Source organism: Nannobrachium achirus, assembly GCF_963921795.1.
Source record: "Nannobrachium achirus genome assembly, chromosome: 7".
Lineage (NCBI taxonomy): Eukaryota > Metazoa > Chordata > Actinopteri > Myctophiformes > Myctophidae > Nannobrachium > Nannobrachium achirus.
The window spans coordinates 47,218,066-47,234,627 of record NC_137816.1 but is presented as its reverse complement, the minus strand read 5'-3'; the positions used below and the strand labels follow the sequence as shown (position 1 = coordinate 47,234,627).

The 16,562-nt window shown below is 42.4% G+C and overlaps 1 protein-coding gene across 1 annotated transcript in view; it reads right to left on the bottom strand.

Moving 5' to 3' along the window:
- Positions 1-16,562, bottom strand: part of LOC308288797 (low-density lipoprotein receptor-related protein 4-like) — a gene marked incomplete at its 5' end in the record, with an annotated part of 110,807 nt that overhangs the window by 55,332 nt on the left and 38,913 nt on the right. The window contains 3 exon segments of the mRNA XM_080730267.1: positions 318-434; positions 938-1,051; positions 11,316-11,432. Coding sequence (XP_080586393.1) covers positions 318-434; positions 938-1,051; positions 11,316-11,432 — 348 coding nt within the window.

The following is a 16,562-nucleotide window of genomic DNA, read 5'->3' as shown; positions in this document are numbered from 1 at the left end:
AGGGACAAATGAAAGCAGTGTGTTTAAATGACATTTAGCGTTAAGGGAAAATGGTGAGGGTTTGGGTTATGGTTAACTTTTTAATGCAATTTCTCACTAACCTTGAAGCAAAATGAATCCTTTCAAACGTGGACACCAATACGTCAATATTGTCTGAAATTAACATTTTTAATTGTGCTAACATTTCCAGCCACGACACACTGTGAAATGTACAGGTGAAAGTACATACACAAACACACATTATGTCCTGCAATCATCATAAAGGTTCAGAAAAACGTAATGTTATCTGGGCTGGCTTACTGCACAGTACAACTTACGGCAGTTTTCCTCATCAGAGCCGTCCTTGCAGTCCGTATCCCCGTCACAGTACCAGTGTTCAGCGATGCAGCTGCCGTCCGTACAGCGGAACTCCTTGTCCGAACATTTACGCATGTCTGCATCACACAGAACACATCACATCACAAATGGGGGTCTGCGGGCTAATAAGTGTCAACTTGGGGGTCCTTGACATGAAAAGGTTTGAGAACCACTGCATTAGGCCATGGACCCCAATCTGCACTGTAAATGATTTACAGTTAACTTAATTCTGAAAGTGTACATATGGAACCAAAATGGGTCCATTTGGATTGATTTGTACAGTCTTAGAGTTACACACCCACAAGGGTCTGTTTAGACTGAGATGGTGCATCTGCGTGTTCCAATTTGAACAGACATGCGCAGGGTGTGTGTGTGTGTGTGTGTGTGTGTGTGTGTGTGTGTGTGTGTGTGTGTGTGTGTGTGTGTGTGTGTGTGTGTGTGTGTGTGTGTGCATTCTTTAGTGTATAAAATACAAACAAGAACAAATATCTCTGGGCACAGCACAAGTACTGTGTGTACTATATGTCTATATGTTTTTTGAGTGTGTACAGTTTGCGTGCGTGCGTGTGCATGTGCCCACCACACTGCTCGTCACTGTTGTCCCCACAGTCGTTGTCTCCGTCACAGTGCCACAGGCTGCGGATGCAGTAGCCATTCTGACAGTGGAACTCATCTTCCTCACATTCCCTGGGAGCTACACAGTCAGAGAGAAAGAGAGAGAGAGAGAGAGAGAGAGAAACAGAGAGATGCAGAGAGAGAGAGAGAGAGAGCACAAGAGAACCAGAAACAGAGAGATGCAGAGAGAGAGAGAAGAGGAAAGAAAGAGAGCACAAGACGGACAAAAAGGGAAAGAAAGACATGACAAGAGAGACAGGAACAGAGACATAATTAGTTAAAGGTCACTGAGCACGGTGAATGTACAAAACGAGAATACACAGACAAACATGCTAACAAGTGATCGTTACAGCTGATGGTTATAATAGGCTGTACTCGTCAATGCATAATGGGACATCAAAAGGTCAGACCTGCACAATTATCATGGCTAAATATTAAATACAGAAAAATACAGTAATTATCTCTGCCTGGCCACCCGGCCAGGACACAGAGATTCGGTTTTCACCCCTGCCCATGTCTGTCTGTCTGTCTGTCTGTCTGTCTTTGTGCAGCTAAACTTAAGACACCTCTGGAACCAGGGTCGATCTTTGCATGCACACTCCAAGTAGGCCACGTATGACCTATTTAAAAAAATATCTGCCTCATAGTGGTGCTATAACAGGCTGCTTTATATTTTGGAAAGAATCAACCCCAAATTGGAATTGCGTGTTCCCCAGCTTCCTCTCACACTCACCCTATACTCTGAGGAACACACCTTTATGATGAACTAATCCACAATTGTTATTGAGTGTGTCAGTCACCTTCTATTTGACTCACTAGAAATTACATTACAAAAATATAATTTTGTATAGCACCATTCATATACAGAAAGTGTTTTCAAAACTGATAATATGTGCATGTATATACAGTACACCAGTGGCCCTTATGGAGTTGGAGGTCCCTGTCTGCTGCATAAGGACCTCTGTAGGCTGACATTGGCTTGGCTTGAAGTTCCAATGCCTATAATATGCTTCTATCGATACAACTGTTCCCCCGCAGCACTAAAGGACACGATGGATTCTCAAAACAACGTCCTCTACTGTTACCGCAGAGATCGATAGCAAAGCCCCACTCATGCCTGACCTGGGCCAAATAAACAGGTTCGTCCCGGACAACCATGATCCATTTCTGCCTGGATGGACTATGGCAGGGGGCTGATTTATTATTTAGCAACAGGGTGGGTGTGTGCATGGCTGCGTACATGTGTGGATATCTGTGTGTGAATGCGTGTGTGTGTGTGTGTGTGTGTGTGTGTGTGTGTGTGTGTGTGTGTGTGTGTGTGTGTGTGTACGTGTTTGCATCACAGACAAAACAGAGGATGAACGGTGGGGTTTTCACTTCCTCCCCAGGTGCCTGCTCCCTGCTGGAGTGTGAACCAACGGCATTTAAAAACATCTGTTTCTGAGGACCAGCTACTCTATACTAAGGCCTGAGTAGGGCTGTCACCATTAGGATATTTATTTACGACGATTAAGAGTCACGTAAAAAGGTCACCCAGTCTAGTAACACAAATAATTGCGATGAATGATTTAATTGTGTTTTTGTCGCTGAACGCTGGAGCATATTTCTGTTTGACGTTGAAGTTGCACAGGGCAGATATGACAAATAACCTAAATATACAAAGGAATGACAGGCATATTTAATAACTTTATTCTTTATACATTTATAGTGGAAATAGCTACAAGCTCACAACGCATCGTGAGGCGTTGTGAGCTTGTAGATCTGCAATTCCCACTACTATTTGAAAGTGTTTGAAACCATATGAACATTTCTCAACATGGAAATAATTATGACGATTATGCAAAATAATTGCGATTACCTCAAATAATTGCGGTTAGACAATTGGCCTAGGCCTGAGATAGTGTGCGTGTGGCTGTGTGTGTCTGTGTATATGTGTAATTTGTGTATGCTATGCGTGTGTTGTGTGTTGATTTTGACAGGACCTCCTAGAATTCAATTACTTTGTTTACTTGCGCGGCATCATTATGGTAATATTCCCTCTCGCATACTTAAGTACTCGATTGCTTTGTCACTGCGTTAGCCACAGCAATGACTCAAATAGGCTTTTATTATAATTAGGATTAATTAGGAGTTGTCGGTTTGCAAGACCAGTAAACAACCCGTTTCTGTTAGAACATTGAAAACATTTATATTTATGCAGAATTATTCGTGGAAGAGACAGTCAATCAAGCACACTAGTTGACTATCTAATGCCATGAATTAAGCACTACTACCATGAATGAACAAGAGAGTCATTACAAATGAAATTACTTAGTCAATGTATGCTCTGAACGCCCAAATCAATATTCCATTTTATGGGTACTTGAGTGAGTATTAGAATATCCTCCTGAAGTACGTACGGTTACATGACTTGAATATTACTAGACATAAAGTTGTTATTTTGAAGTACAAAAGTAGCTCTTTTGAAGACTACTGTTAGTAACAGTTACTTAGTTTGTTACATGTTACAGTGATCAGAGTGACCCAAAAATGGCCTTGCGAGGAACAAGAGGCAGCTTAAATGGAATCCCCTCCTCGTTGTGAAACAACAGCAGCTTACTGTAACTAACTGTAGGCTATTCTGTAAATCAGGGGTCTTCAACGTTTTCAGGCCAAGGACCCCTTAGTTGAGAGAGAGATAAAGCAGGGACCCCCACAACCTTTTCATAGATTCCATATAGTTTCATCGTTTGACAGCACAATCATCTGTGTATTTTGGATTCATGTCAATTTGTGTTTTCTGATATTTAACCACTTGGACCGTCAATACTAATAAACTTTACATTTCACTCTGTACTTAGTCTGCTCTTTTTCCCCTGTACACCAAAGCTCTTTGCCGAAAATAGTCAATCTGCTATGTTTGGCTAAAGTTCTCAGAATATGGACGTTAGGGTTCAAGTGGTTAATATAAAAAAGGAGTAAAAAAGGTTTCTATCACACAAAAATTTGGAGGACCCCCTGTAGTAACTCTGAGGACCCCCTAGGGGTCCCGGACCCCCTGTTGAAGAACCCTGCTGTAAATCATCCAGTCCAGTCCAGTCGTCACGTCGATCCGTCGTCCTTCTTTTCCTGATACCAGACAACTGTGTTGTCCTTGTGTTGCAGCAGTAATCAGTAATCATTCACACCCAGTCAAGTCCCAGCGCATTTATCACACTTAGCCAAGGGATTTGTTGAAGCGTTTCCATGATTTCTGATTCCAAACAGCTCACGTTGAATTATAGAAAATGAGTAATCCTTTGAGTCTTGCGCGCATCTCAGACTGGCTGACCGGCGGTTTACCTTCTGTGTTTACCAGAGGCGTCAATTGGATATGGCGAGGAATGGCAGCTGCCATACCTTGGCTACAGGGGACAAAAACAAAATGCGCTTTTTAAAATAAATTCATCTTGCCTGTTGCTAAGGTATGGCAACACGACTGGTGTCAAAGACACCAGTCGTGTTGCCATACCTTAGCTTTTGCTGAACTGACGCCACTGGTGTTTACCACTCCGTAAGAAACCCCTCCTCCCCCTGAAAAACAAAAAACAAACAAACTAAACGTATAACCTTAGCATTATGAAAGCCCCATGAGCCTGACTGAGATGAAATATTTATGTTCACCCGGCACCGGCAAAAAGAAATGTGCTTGTCTAATCAATTATTAATCTTTTTAGAAATTAATCGATTCTGTCTCTCTTTCTTGTTTTTTTCGATCTAGTGTGTGTGTGTGTGTGTGTGTGTGTGTGTGTGTGTGTGTGTGTGTGTGTGTGTGTGTGTGTGTGTGTGTGTGTGTGTGTGGTTCCTTTGTCAGGAAGGTAAACAGGGAAGGTGAAAGGTGAAAACGCCTCGAGGACATTCATCACTCATACGAGCCATCAAACGACACGGGGCAAAGGGCAGCAGGAGTCATTACCACAAACTCAGTGTGTGCGCGTGCGTACATAGCGTGCGCGTGAAATGGGTGAGTGAGTGGCCACTTCGTTGTCGGGTGGAAACCATGTATGTCCAAAACTGTTCCTTTTTATTATTATATACAGTATGTTTGAGAAACCAGTTAGATTGGGAAGGGAACGCTTGTTTTAGTTCACCTGGATGTGGAAGAAGTTCACCGGGATGTGGAAGAAGCCCATGCATTAGTCCCACGCTGGTGAATGCTAACCTGGTGAATGCTACTATGCCTAAACCTAACCCCAATCTCAGTAAAACTATGCCTAAACCTAACCCTAACCTCGGTAAAACTATGCCTAAACCTAACCCTAATCCTAACCCTAACCTCAGTAAAACTATGCCTAAACCTAACCCTAATCCTAACCCTAACCTCAGTAAAACTGTGCCTAAACCTAACCCTAATCCTAACCCTAACCTCAGTAAAACTATGCCTAGTTCCCCGAAGGATGCACCGCCTGCTCCACCTTGTGCCCAAAAACAAGCGCTCCTGTTCTCAATCTAACTGAATCTCAAACTAACTGTGACATATATATCAGAGGCCTTCAACAGGGGGTCCGGGACCCCTAGGGGGGGTCTCAGAGTTACTACAGGGGGTCCGCCAAATCTTTGTGTGATCATGCTTGATCACTTGAACCCTAGCATCCCTATTCTTAGAGGAACATTAGCCAAAAAATAGCAGATCTACAAGCTCACAGCACCTTGCGCTGCGAGCCGTTGTGAGCTTGTAGATTGGCTATTTTTTGGCACAGAGGTTTGGTGTAGAGGGAAAAGAAGAGCAGAGAGCAGTAGGTATTGACAGTTCAAGTGGTTAAAAATATGAAAATACACATTAATCCAACCTAGACAGATGATAGTGCTGACAAGTCTTAACTGTTTAAGAAATAATCCATGTACATCTGCAACACATTTTTATACGATATGAAGTGGGGGTCCCTGCTTCATCTCTCTCAGAGCTAAGGGGTCCTTGGCCTGAAAATGTTGAAGACCCTGATATATATTGTTTTAAAACAATTTAAAATAGTGAGAATAGACGATATATTTGCTTGTAGATCTGCTATTTTCACTACTTTGGTGCAACACTCTTGTATGATGAAGTAGGGCTTTCATTTCGAGGAAAAAAAACATACACATTTGAAACTTGGAGATGCAAGGTTTCTGCCGGACAGTGACGTTATGCATGCGCACGCGTGCCTGTGCGTGCGGCGTGCGTGTGTGTGTGCGTGCGTGTGTGTGTGTAGCATGCATGGTGAAATCCTGTCATTTTTTTTTTCAGTGCAATTCCTCCGATACATGCAAAATTCTGCACATCAGGTATGCGAACAGCCCCCACCACCACACACACACACACACACACTCACACTTCACCTCCAAGTTGTGTGTGAAACTTTGACAAGTGCTGAAGTTGCAGTTGAACATGACGGATCACCCACACACACACATGCGTGCACACACGCACACACGCACACGCACACGCACACGCACACGCACACACACACACACACACACACACACATTAAATAATAAAACAATGGCATCGTGGAAATCTGGACGGGGAGGCAGGGCGAAGATAAAACAAAAACTGTGCTTACGCGAAGGGGAAAAAAAGAAAAAGCATGAAAAAATAAGTGGTTTGGGGATTGAGGGAGGGGGAAGAATTTTTACAAGGCATGAAGATGAAAAATTCATAGCCGGCTCGCGATACACAGACGGATGGACGAATGGACCGACCCCTCCAACATCACACACCCTCCTCCCCCCACCAGAAGGGAGTGATTCCATGTCTGAGCCGTTTGAATGATATGTGGGTCAGCAGAGATGGAGGCAACACAAATCACGGGGAGAAAAACAGCGTGTGAAGGAATGAGGCGAGATAGAAAGGGAGAGCGATAAATAAAAGGTGAAAATCATCAACGTGAGGGGTTGAGCAGAGTTAAGTGTTTAGTGTTCCATGTTGGAACAGCAGTTTACAGTGAGCGCAGCAAAATATCCTGAGCCAGGCTCTGTCCGTTGAACCATGTGGTGTAAACTAACTAAATACATTTACTTAAGTACTGTACTTGAGTAAAAGTTTGAGGTAGTATTTGTACTTAACTTGAGTATTTCCAATTTCCAATACTTTTACTCCACTACATCTCGAAATCTCCAAATATACTAGTACTTTAACTCCATTACGTAACTTTAGTTACTAGTTACCTTGTAGATTTTGGATTATTACAAAACATACATTAACCACATCAATATGTTTTGGCCATTTGACAATAGCCGATCTACAAGCTCACAATGCGTCGCGATGCGACGCATTGTGAGCTTGTAGATGGCTATTTTCAAATATTTGTAAACTTGTGAAATGGGACATTCTACATGGCGCGTACTTTCTACTTTTGATGCCAATACTTTTGTACTTTTACACAAGTACATTTTGAATTCCGGACTTCTACTTGTAACAAGAGTATTTCTGCACTGCAGTATATTGATACTTTTACTTGAGTAAGACATTTTAGTACTTTTTCCACCCACAGCTGAAGCCCCTCACCTGGAGTGACTTTCAGTGAGTGAGGCTGTACAAGCTACGGGTTCCTGTTACAAGCACCTTGTGACCCGACAATGATGCTTAAAAATAGACCCAACTGACTGCCAGCGTGGGGTGACGACGGGAAGGGTCCCACACTGCAGCCATCCCTTCTAAAACTGAAGAGCGCCCTCTCCATGCCGATGGGTCGCCTCCTGATTTGCATTACGTCTTCCCCAGAACAACCTGAACCCGGACTGAAAATATCCACACGCTTGGGACCTCCTGCCGTTTTTGGACAACTTAAAATGGGTCACAATTGTGGTGATGAAACGGGGTGTAGTCATACTTCTGTGTCGGTCATTTCAGAGGGAGCACTTAGTTTTGGCAGTGTTTTGGCTTCGTCACATTATACAAGACAAATCCATTGACGCTAGTTCACCAGCGTGTCCATAAAATACGTTTGTTTGTTTGAAAGATGAGGCTAAGAGAATACGGAAACACAGTCAAATCCTTGGTGTTAATTTTTTGACACTACTCCTACAGATTTTGCTCTAAAATCACGTAAATCGGTACACGGTATGTCTACACTCATCTCATCACAACGGATCTGTCCCATATAGCACCACCGTCAGGCAGATTTTTTCAAACACATTTTTGGACACTGCTCCTACACATTTTGGCCTAAAATCACGCTGCGACCTGACGGTCGCTTATCTCCCGATTAGGGAGTCTTACTGGTATATGCAGGGCTGTCAAGATTATGACATCTCACATGACGATTAATTGTCACACAAATAATTGCGATTTAATTGTGTCTTTGTCGTTGGCAATTACATTTCTGTTTGGCTTTTAGGCTTTGAAGTTGCACATGGTATATATGACACATAACCTAAATATACAAAGAAATTACTGACATATTTGACAACTTTATACTTAAAAAAGAAGATTGATAGATGCGACGCGTTGTGAGCTTGTAGATCTGCTATTTCCACTATTTTTTACTTTAAAAAAATATATATGAACATTTTTCATGGAAACGATTATGACGATTATGAAAAATAATCGTGATTATGTCAAATAATTGCAATTAGACGATTAGGTAATAATTGTGACAGCCCTGTCATATGTCTTATATGAGTCCATTGGTTCCGGGGGCTCTGTCTGTATGTAAACTCCACCTTGTGAGTCTCTCTCCAGCATGTGGTGTCTGCATTACCAACATGCCACACTCCACACAGAGCTATTTTCAGAGTGTAAGCGTAATGAAATTGAATTGCCATACAGCCAGGGAACGACACACACACACGGATCTGAGGGGATTATATTTGACACGTTGAGCCTGAGTCACTCTGGGTAAATATGAAAGGGTAGACGTGGACACCGTGCGCACATAACTATCCCTCCACACACACACACACACACACACACACACACACACACACACACACACACACACACACACACACACACACACACACACACACACACACACACACACACACACACACACACACACACACACACACACTTTTACTATACTCAGTGGTGTAAAGTACAAGTTTGTGGTATTTATACTTTACTTGATTATTTCTATTGTACTTTTACTCCACTACAATTAAAAAATCACACCCGTGTGAACTGAGCGGTGGTTGTACACACACACACACACACACACACACACACACACACACACACACACACACACACACACACACACACACACACACACACACACACACACACACACACACACACACACACACACACACACACACACACTTTTACTATACTCAGTGGTGTAAAGTACAAGTTTGTGGTATTTATACTTTACTTGATTATTTCTATTGTACTTTTACTCCACTACAATTAAAAAATCACACCCGTGTGAACTGAGCGGTGGTTGTGTGTGTGTGCGTGTGTGTGCGTGTGCGTGTGCGTGTGTGTGTGTGAGAGAGAGAGAGAGTATTGCAGTTGATGCTCAGACTAGACTCAAGAGCACCCTCTCTGGTCACTGAGTGGTAGTTCAGGCTACATACACACATACATACACGGATACATACACGGATACACACACGGCCATGCTATGGAGCGGTCTACCACCGCTCAATAATAACACTTTAGTTACTAATTACTTTGTAGAATTTGATTATTATTACAAAACACATACATTAACCACTTCATCTCTGTATACATTTTGGCCATTTTTAAATAGCCTAGTAGATCCTTGTAGATCTGCTATTTTCAAAAGATTTTTTATACATTTCAAAACTTCAAACGGGACATTCTTCACGAGTACTTTTACCTGTATTACTGTAAGTACATTTTGATACCAATACTTTTAACTAACTGTATGCAGAAACATCACTGCTCCAACCGTGCAGCTGCACAAGGATAATATATAAATACATTTGTGCATGAACCACACATGCAAGCACACACACACACTCACTCCAGGCCTCAATCTGACTGCTCAGCAGCTGCAGTCTATTTTCACAATGCTTGCAAACACACACACACACACACACACACACACACACACACACACACACACACACACACACACACACACACACACACACACACACACACACACACACACACACACACACACACACACACACACACACACACACACACACACACACACACACACACACACACACACACACACACACACACACACACACACTCTTACTTCCAGGCAAGTGACAGTGTAAACTGGGATCAGAGGAGAGTCTGGTGTGGTTAATGGCTCGTTCACACTGCTAGATTACCCCGATTATGCTGTCGCCGACCTATTTTGGCGCTCGCCATCAAATCCCCCCCCATCTGTCTGTTGCAAGATCGGCATCGCTCTGCGACATTTTGCTCACTGTGTGTGCGCTCGGGGACGCCTCTCCGAGCGTTTACAGACATCTGGCATAGTTTGATATTTGCCACTGACGCCGACTGGAAATCCTACAATGTGAGCGGGAATGCCACCAGCACCCCGAGCAGATAGGTGCTACAGCCAATGAGAGCACAGGACAGCTTTTTATATAATAACGAGTTATTGTTTTCATAACTTTTATAACGGACAGACTTGCATGCCATTGTCACATGTGAAAACAGCTGTTCCCCAAGGCACGAGCACACTTACAGATTCCAGTGCATGACACCGACCAGATTGACACATTACCCATCAGAGCATCCCAGCATGAGCGACAGCAGAGAGAACTCATATCATTGTTGTCGGGTGGAAACCTTGTATTTTCAAAACCGTTTGTGTTGTATTAACCAGTAAGACTCCCTAATCGGGAGTTAAGCGACCGTCACGTCGCATACATACACAAACTTTAGAAGGCAACTGTAGCCAATCAGGAGGGAATATGGGAAATGGGACAGATCCATGTTGATGACATGACTTTAGAGATAGCCTACTGTGTACCGCTTTGCGTGATTTTGGGCCAAAATATGTAAGAGCAGTGTCCAAAAATGTGTTGATGGTGGAGCTAGAAGAGGGCCATGTGAGGAGTGTGTGTGCAAAGGTTGGCATCAGTAGGGCCAACGGTGCCAGAGATAGAGTAGGGGCAAAAGTGTGACATGACGGACAGAGGGACAGACAGACAGAGGGACAGACATCTGGTGGACCTGACGGTCACAATCATTTTAAAAATGATTTAAACTAGTGAAAATAGCTGATCTACAAGCACACAACGCCTCCCACCAGCTATTTTGACTGTTTTGTGCGACAGTCTTGTGTCATGAAGCAGGGCTTTACTGCTTTCATTTGAAACTTGGAGAAACAAAGTTTCTACCCGACAGTGACGATATACATGTGTGATATTGTTTGTGTGCGTGCGTGCATGCATGCGCTACTTACGACAGTCCTGTTCGTCTGAGTCATCCTCACAGTCGTTGTCTCCGTCACACACCCAGGAGCGACGGATGCACTTGCCGTTGTCACAGTGGAAGTCCAGCGGTGAGCAGGTGGGAAGCACTGTGGTGGAGCAAAACAAGACAGGACCAGACGTCAGTCAACACAAAACATCATAGAACTGATCTGGAGAATTTAGAGGACTGGGGGAGAGGACAATTATTAGGAAATCATAATTCATACTGTCACGCAATGATGTCTTCTAATAGATTTTAACCTTGAAGCTTGAAGCCCTTTGTTGCGGTAGTCTTTAAAAAAAAAATTAAACTAATTTTGCGAGAAAAGAAAGACCTGGAAAGACCAATGTAAATACAAAGGCTGTGAAAACACATGAAATGGAGAGCAATACATCAGTCAATTCAAAGGAGCTTTATTGGCATGAGAAAACATATGTTTACATTGCCAAAGCAAGTGTCAAAATATAATAAAAACTGTTGAACATGGGAACATATATACAGTTGGAGGGGAACAGAGCTATGTCACATTTTGCCGTTATGTCACAACAATGCACCGAACACATCGCATCAGTGCATTTAAAAGACCACTGCAATAAAGCCAAACAGTCATCTTCAGATGCTACCATATCGCAGCGACGTGGTTCTAGATAAGCATAGTGACTCCCTCGGTGACATGAAGAAAGCTTTGGAGGAAAATTCCTGACAAATTGCAGGCAAGTGACTTCCTTGGCATCATCATTGATGAAGCAGTAAACATAAGAGTAACAGAAAAGTTGATTATGAATGTAAAAGTTCAAAGAGATGGTGTGTGTTTCTTAGGAAACTATGATGCACAGGAACAGCAGCTTTTTAAACAAAGATGCATTACACACATTATTGCATTATCCACAAAAATATATACATTAAGCCGGTAAATTACAATATTTTCAACTACGTTGGTTGAACAATAAAACGGCTAGCAGAAACCCTGGACGAACTGGCATCTTGGTGTGTCAGCCAGTTATTGTGACAAATGCGTGTTGTATGCCGGCTGCAGAAACCTGGTTACAGACTTGAATCTGCCCCCCCCACCCCTCTCTCTCTCTCTCTCTCTCTCTCTCTCTCATCTCTCCATCATACTGTCCAATAAACTGGATAAAGTCTCAAAAACAGGCAGCCGGCTCCCTAAGAAGCATCCACAGCCGCCACAACTCAGCACATTCCTGCCTAACTTCATATCCGCTCCCGGCGCTGACCGCTATTCTACCTATGCAAGCAGAGCCCTGAAAGACTGGCCCTTTGTCAATCAGAGACAGAGTTAATTTAATTACTACTGGCCGAGAAAGAAAGCAAGGGGGAGAGAGAGACAGAGAGAGAGAGAGAGAGAGAGACCGATGAGGAGGGGAGGGGAAGGAGAAATCAAGAGTGCTCCTTAACAACGGACGCCTCCGGCTACTCTCACCCAGACGGACCCGCGCGTGCACGGCTGCCTGCTCGCGTCGATACGAGATATGAAATATTGACGCTGCAACATGGCACTTCATGAATAACGGATGACGTCACATGGTTTGATAGACAAGAGATACGGATAGCCCCCACCCGGGCGGGCACTCACGAAAGCGGTTGGCTGGCTGAATGAATGAATGTGTGGGTGAGTCACACAGGCTCTAGTCCTCGCGGAGAGGGGGTGTCCTATTGACCCACCAACAGGCACGTGCACACATAGACATCAAAGGGGGCTTGAGCCCCTGCGCTTTTATCTGTCTGTAAAAAGTGCCCTCTCCAGACCATGAATGCAGTTTTTACTATGGTGAAAGAAATGCAAATGCCCCATTTTCCATGCCATACGAGAAGGCAGCATTCAAGAGAATTGCCTTGTCCAAACTCTCCTGAACTTGAATGCAGCATCTCATGTTGAGAAGAATTGTCCTCCCTGTGTAGAAAAATGAAAGGACTGCATCTTAAAGACTGAATACATCTTTGCCATCATATCTCAGTGGTTTTCAACCAGTGGTCCGGGGACCACCAGTGGTCCTTGAGGGGGTTCCTGGTGGTCCCCCAGCTAAATGAAAGGAGAGTTGGTAACCACATACTGTAGATGTGGGAACCGAATAGATCTTTCCATTTTACGTTCCATTTTACGCTCTCTAGAGTTAAATTATTGTTAAATTACTGCATTACTTAATTTACAAGAAGTCTACACAGTCAGAGAATGTAGAAGACTTGTTATTTGTGTTGGCCTGTTACCAGTTCTATGGTACCAACATCAATACAGCATGGAACTGTGGACAAAACCTTATCCAATGACAAAAGAATAGTTAAGGTTTTGGGTCTGAGAGGCTAGATCTCGTCAAATGGTTGTCCGTGGTTCAAATGCCAAATAAATAATGGGCCTTGATGTGAAATAGGTTGAAAACCACTGCTCTATCTGTCATCCATTGACCATACAGTACTACTCGTGCAGCAGTCATTTTGCTCTTACTGTATGTCATTTAGGGATGGGACGATACCCGATATTATCGTTTACCTTGATAAATAACACTCACGTTAATCGTATCGTGGAGATATAATTTATCGTGATATCGTCCTCCGTCATGCACTGGGATCAATTCACCCTTTATTTGCGAGCTGCATATCCGGTACCACTTAAACCCTCTATAATTGGTAAAAGGTACTTATAATATACATTACTTTTTTCACTCTCTATCAAATGTCTTTTGCCAAAAAAATAGCAGATCTACAAGCATCGCAACGCGTTCCGCCCAAGGATAATGGATTTTGATTATCACGATAATATCGTAAATCGTGATTTCTTTGGACACAATAATCGTGATATGAAATTTTCATATCGTCCCATCCCTAATGTCATAATCACCCTGGTGAGGTGTTGTTTCCCAGCCCACAGAGTATGACAGTTGTAAGAGAAAAAGGACGGGCATTTGAATGGTCAAGTCACATTCTAAACTCTCCTCTGTCTCTCTCTGACTGAAGTTTAAACCCTAATTGCTTTTACAAGGCTTGTTATAATCCAACTAGAAAAATATTGTTCCTTCGAAACAATTGTGGGCTCGCTTCAAGCCAGAAAACAATGGCTATAAAAGCACAACATGTCAAGATCGCAGGCAGTGCTCTCTTTGACGTTACTGACGTCAAAGATTGGTCCATTTTGTTCCAAAAATGTGTTGTGCAAAAGTTGACCCGCTGGTGGCGCTATAACAGGCCAATGTGAGAAGGTTGGTATCTGTTCCTTGACCTATTGGGAATGTGCTTGCAAGATTTCACGCACATCCCAGGCTGTGTTCATGATTTGAGGTGTTTTTGGCTTTGGCCACTTTATCGCTGCTTGCAGCTATATTTATTATTATTATTTTATAATTTTTTTGTGTGCACTTCATAGGCATGTTAGATAAAGGTGGTTAGATTGCGTGTAGAATGTTTCATGCAAATTGCAAAAAAAATCCTAGAATAAAAACGGGTTTAAGCGTTTTACAAACTGCTCAAAATGATATAGCGCCCCCCTTTGGCCATTTGGGGTAAGATTGGTTTCAGTGATATTTGAACTAACCCTCTACACTATTTTGTCATGAAAATGTGACTTTGCATACTGTTTTAGAGGCAGAAGAATAATTTGCATAAAAATGCAATATTGTTTGAATTATTTAAAAAAAGCATGTTTCAATGTTAAAGAAATCCGATCTGACAGATCTTTAGATATCGGTCCAAAGTTCACGTAAAAAAAGTTTTGTGCACGTGACGCGAAGATTCCAGAATAAAAGCGGGTTTACGCGTTTTACAAACTGCTCAAAATGGCGGAAAATTGAAGGGCGGAGCTTACTTAACAACGACACAGATGTCTTCCGCTTGAGTCAAAGCACGCGTGTAACAAGTTGCATGTCTTCAAACAAAACGAGTCATGACTTATGCCCGTTTGAAGTTTGAATTTTCAGACGCTTCGTATAGCGCCCCCCTTTGGCCGATTGGAATAAAATTGGTTTCAGTGATACTTTGACTAACCCTCCACATCTTTGCCAAATGCCATGAACGTGTAACTTTGCATGTATGATTTAGAGGCCGAAGAATAATTTGCATAAAACCGCAATATTTATTGAATTATTAAAAAATTATATTTCACTTTAAAAGAAATCCGACCAGACTAGTTTGACCGTATTGGTCCAAAGTTCATGTGAAAAAAGTTTTGTGCGCGTAACGCAAAAATCCCAGGAGGAGATAGATTTTTACTGTTTTTTATATAATTCAAAATTCTGGGGGATCTAAAGGTCAGAGGTCAAAAGTTAGAGGGTAAAAGTTGTTCGGCATGAGGAGACGCATATGTGTATACAGGTTTCATGACTGTACGTATAACAGAGCATGAGCTCTATCTGTTCAAAGTTCGCACTTTCGAAGGCTTCCTACAGCGCCACCATTTGGCCGATTGCTGTAAAAAATAATAGCACACTTCGCCACTGTAAGCTGAACACATTGATGTTTTTATTTTCATTTTCTGTCTAAGTATGTAGGAGTAGAAAGGAACCGAAGTTTTGAGGAGAACTTGATATGACGGTTAGATATTGTCACTAGAAAAATATTGTTCCTTCGAAACAATTGTGGGCTCGCTTCAAGCCAGAAAACAATGGCTATAAAAGTACAAAATGTCAAGATCGCAGGCAGTGCTCTCTTTGACGTTACTGACGTCAAAGATTGGTCCATTTTGTTCCAAAAATGTGTTGTGCAAAAGTTGACCCGATGGTGGCGCTATAACAGGCCAATGTAAGAAGGTTGGTATCTGTTCCTTGACCTATTGGGAATGTGCTTGCAAGATTTCACGCACATTGCAGGCTGTGTTCATGATTTGAGGTGTTTTTGGCTTTGGCCACTTTATCGCTGCTTGCAGCTATATTCATTTTTTTTTTTTTGTGTGTGTGTGCAGACTGTGCACTTCATAGGCATATTAGATAAAGGTCCTTAGATTGTGTGTAGAATGTTTCATGCAAATTGCAAAAAAAAATCCTAACGGGTTTAAGCGTTTCACAAACTGCTCAAAATGATATAGCGCCCCCCTTTGGCCAATTGGGGTAAGATTGGTTTTAGTGATATTTGGACTAACACTCTACATCTTTGCCAAATGCCATGAACATGTTACTTTGCATGTATGATTTAGAGGCAGAAGAATAATTTGCATAAAACTGCAATATTCATTGAATTTATTTAAAAAAGCATGTTTCAATTTTAAAGAAATCCGATCTGACAGATCTTTAGA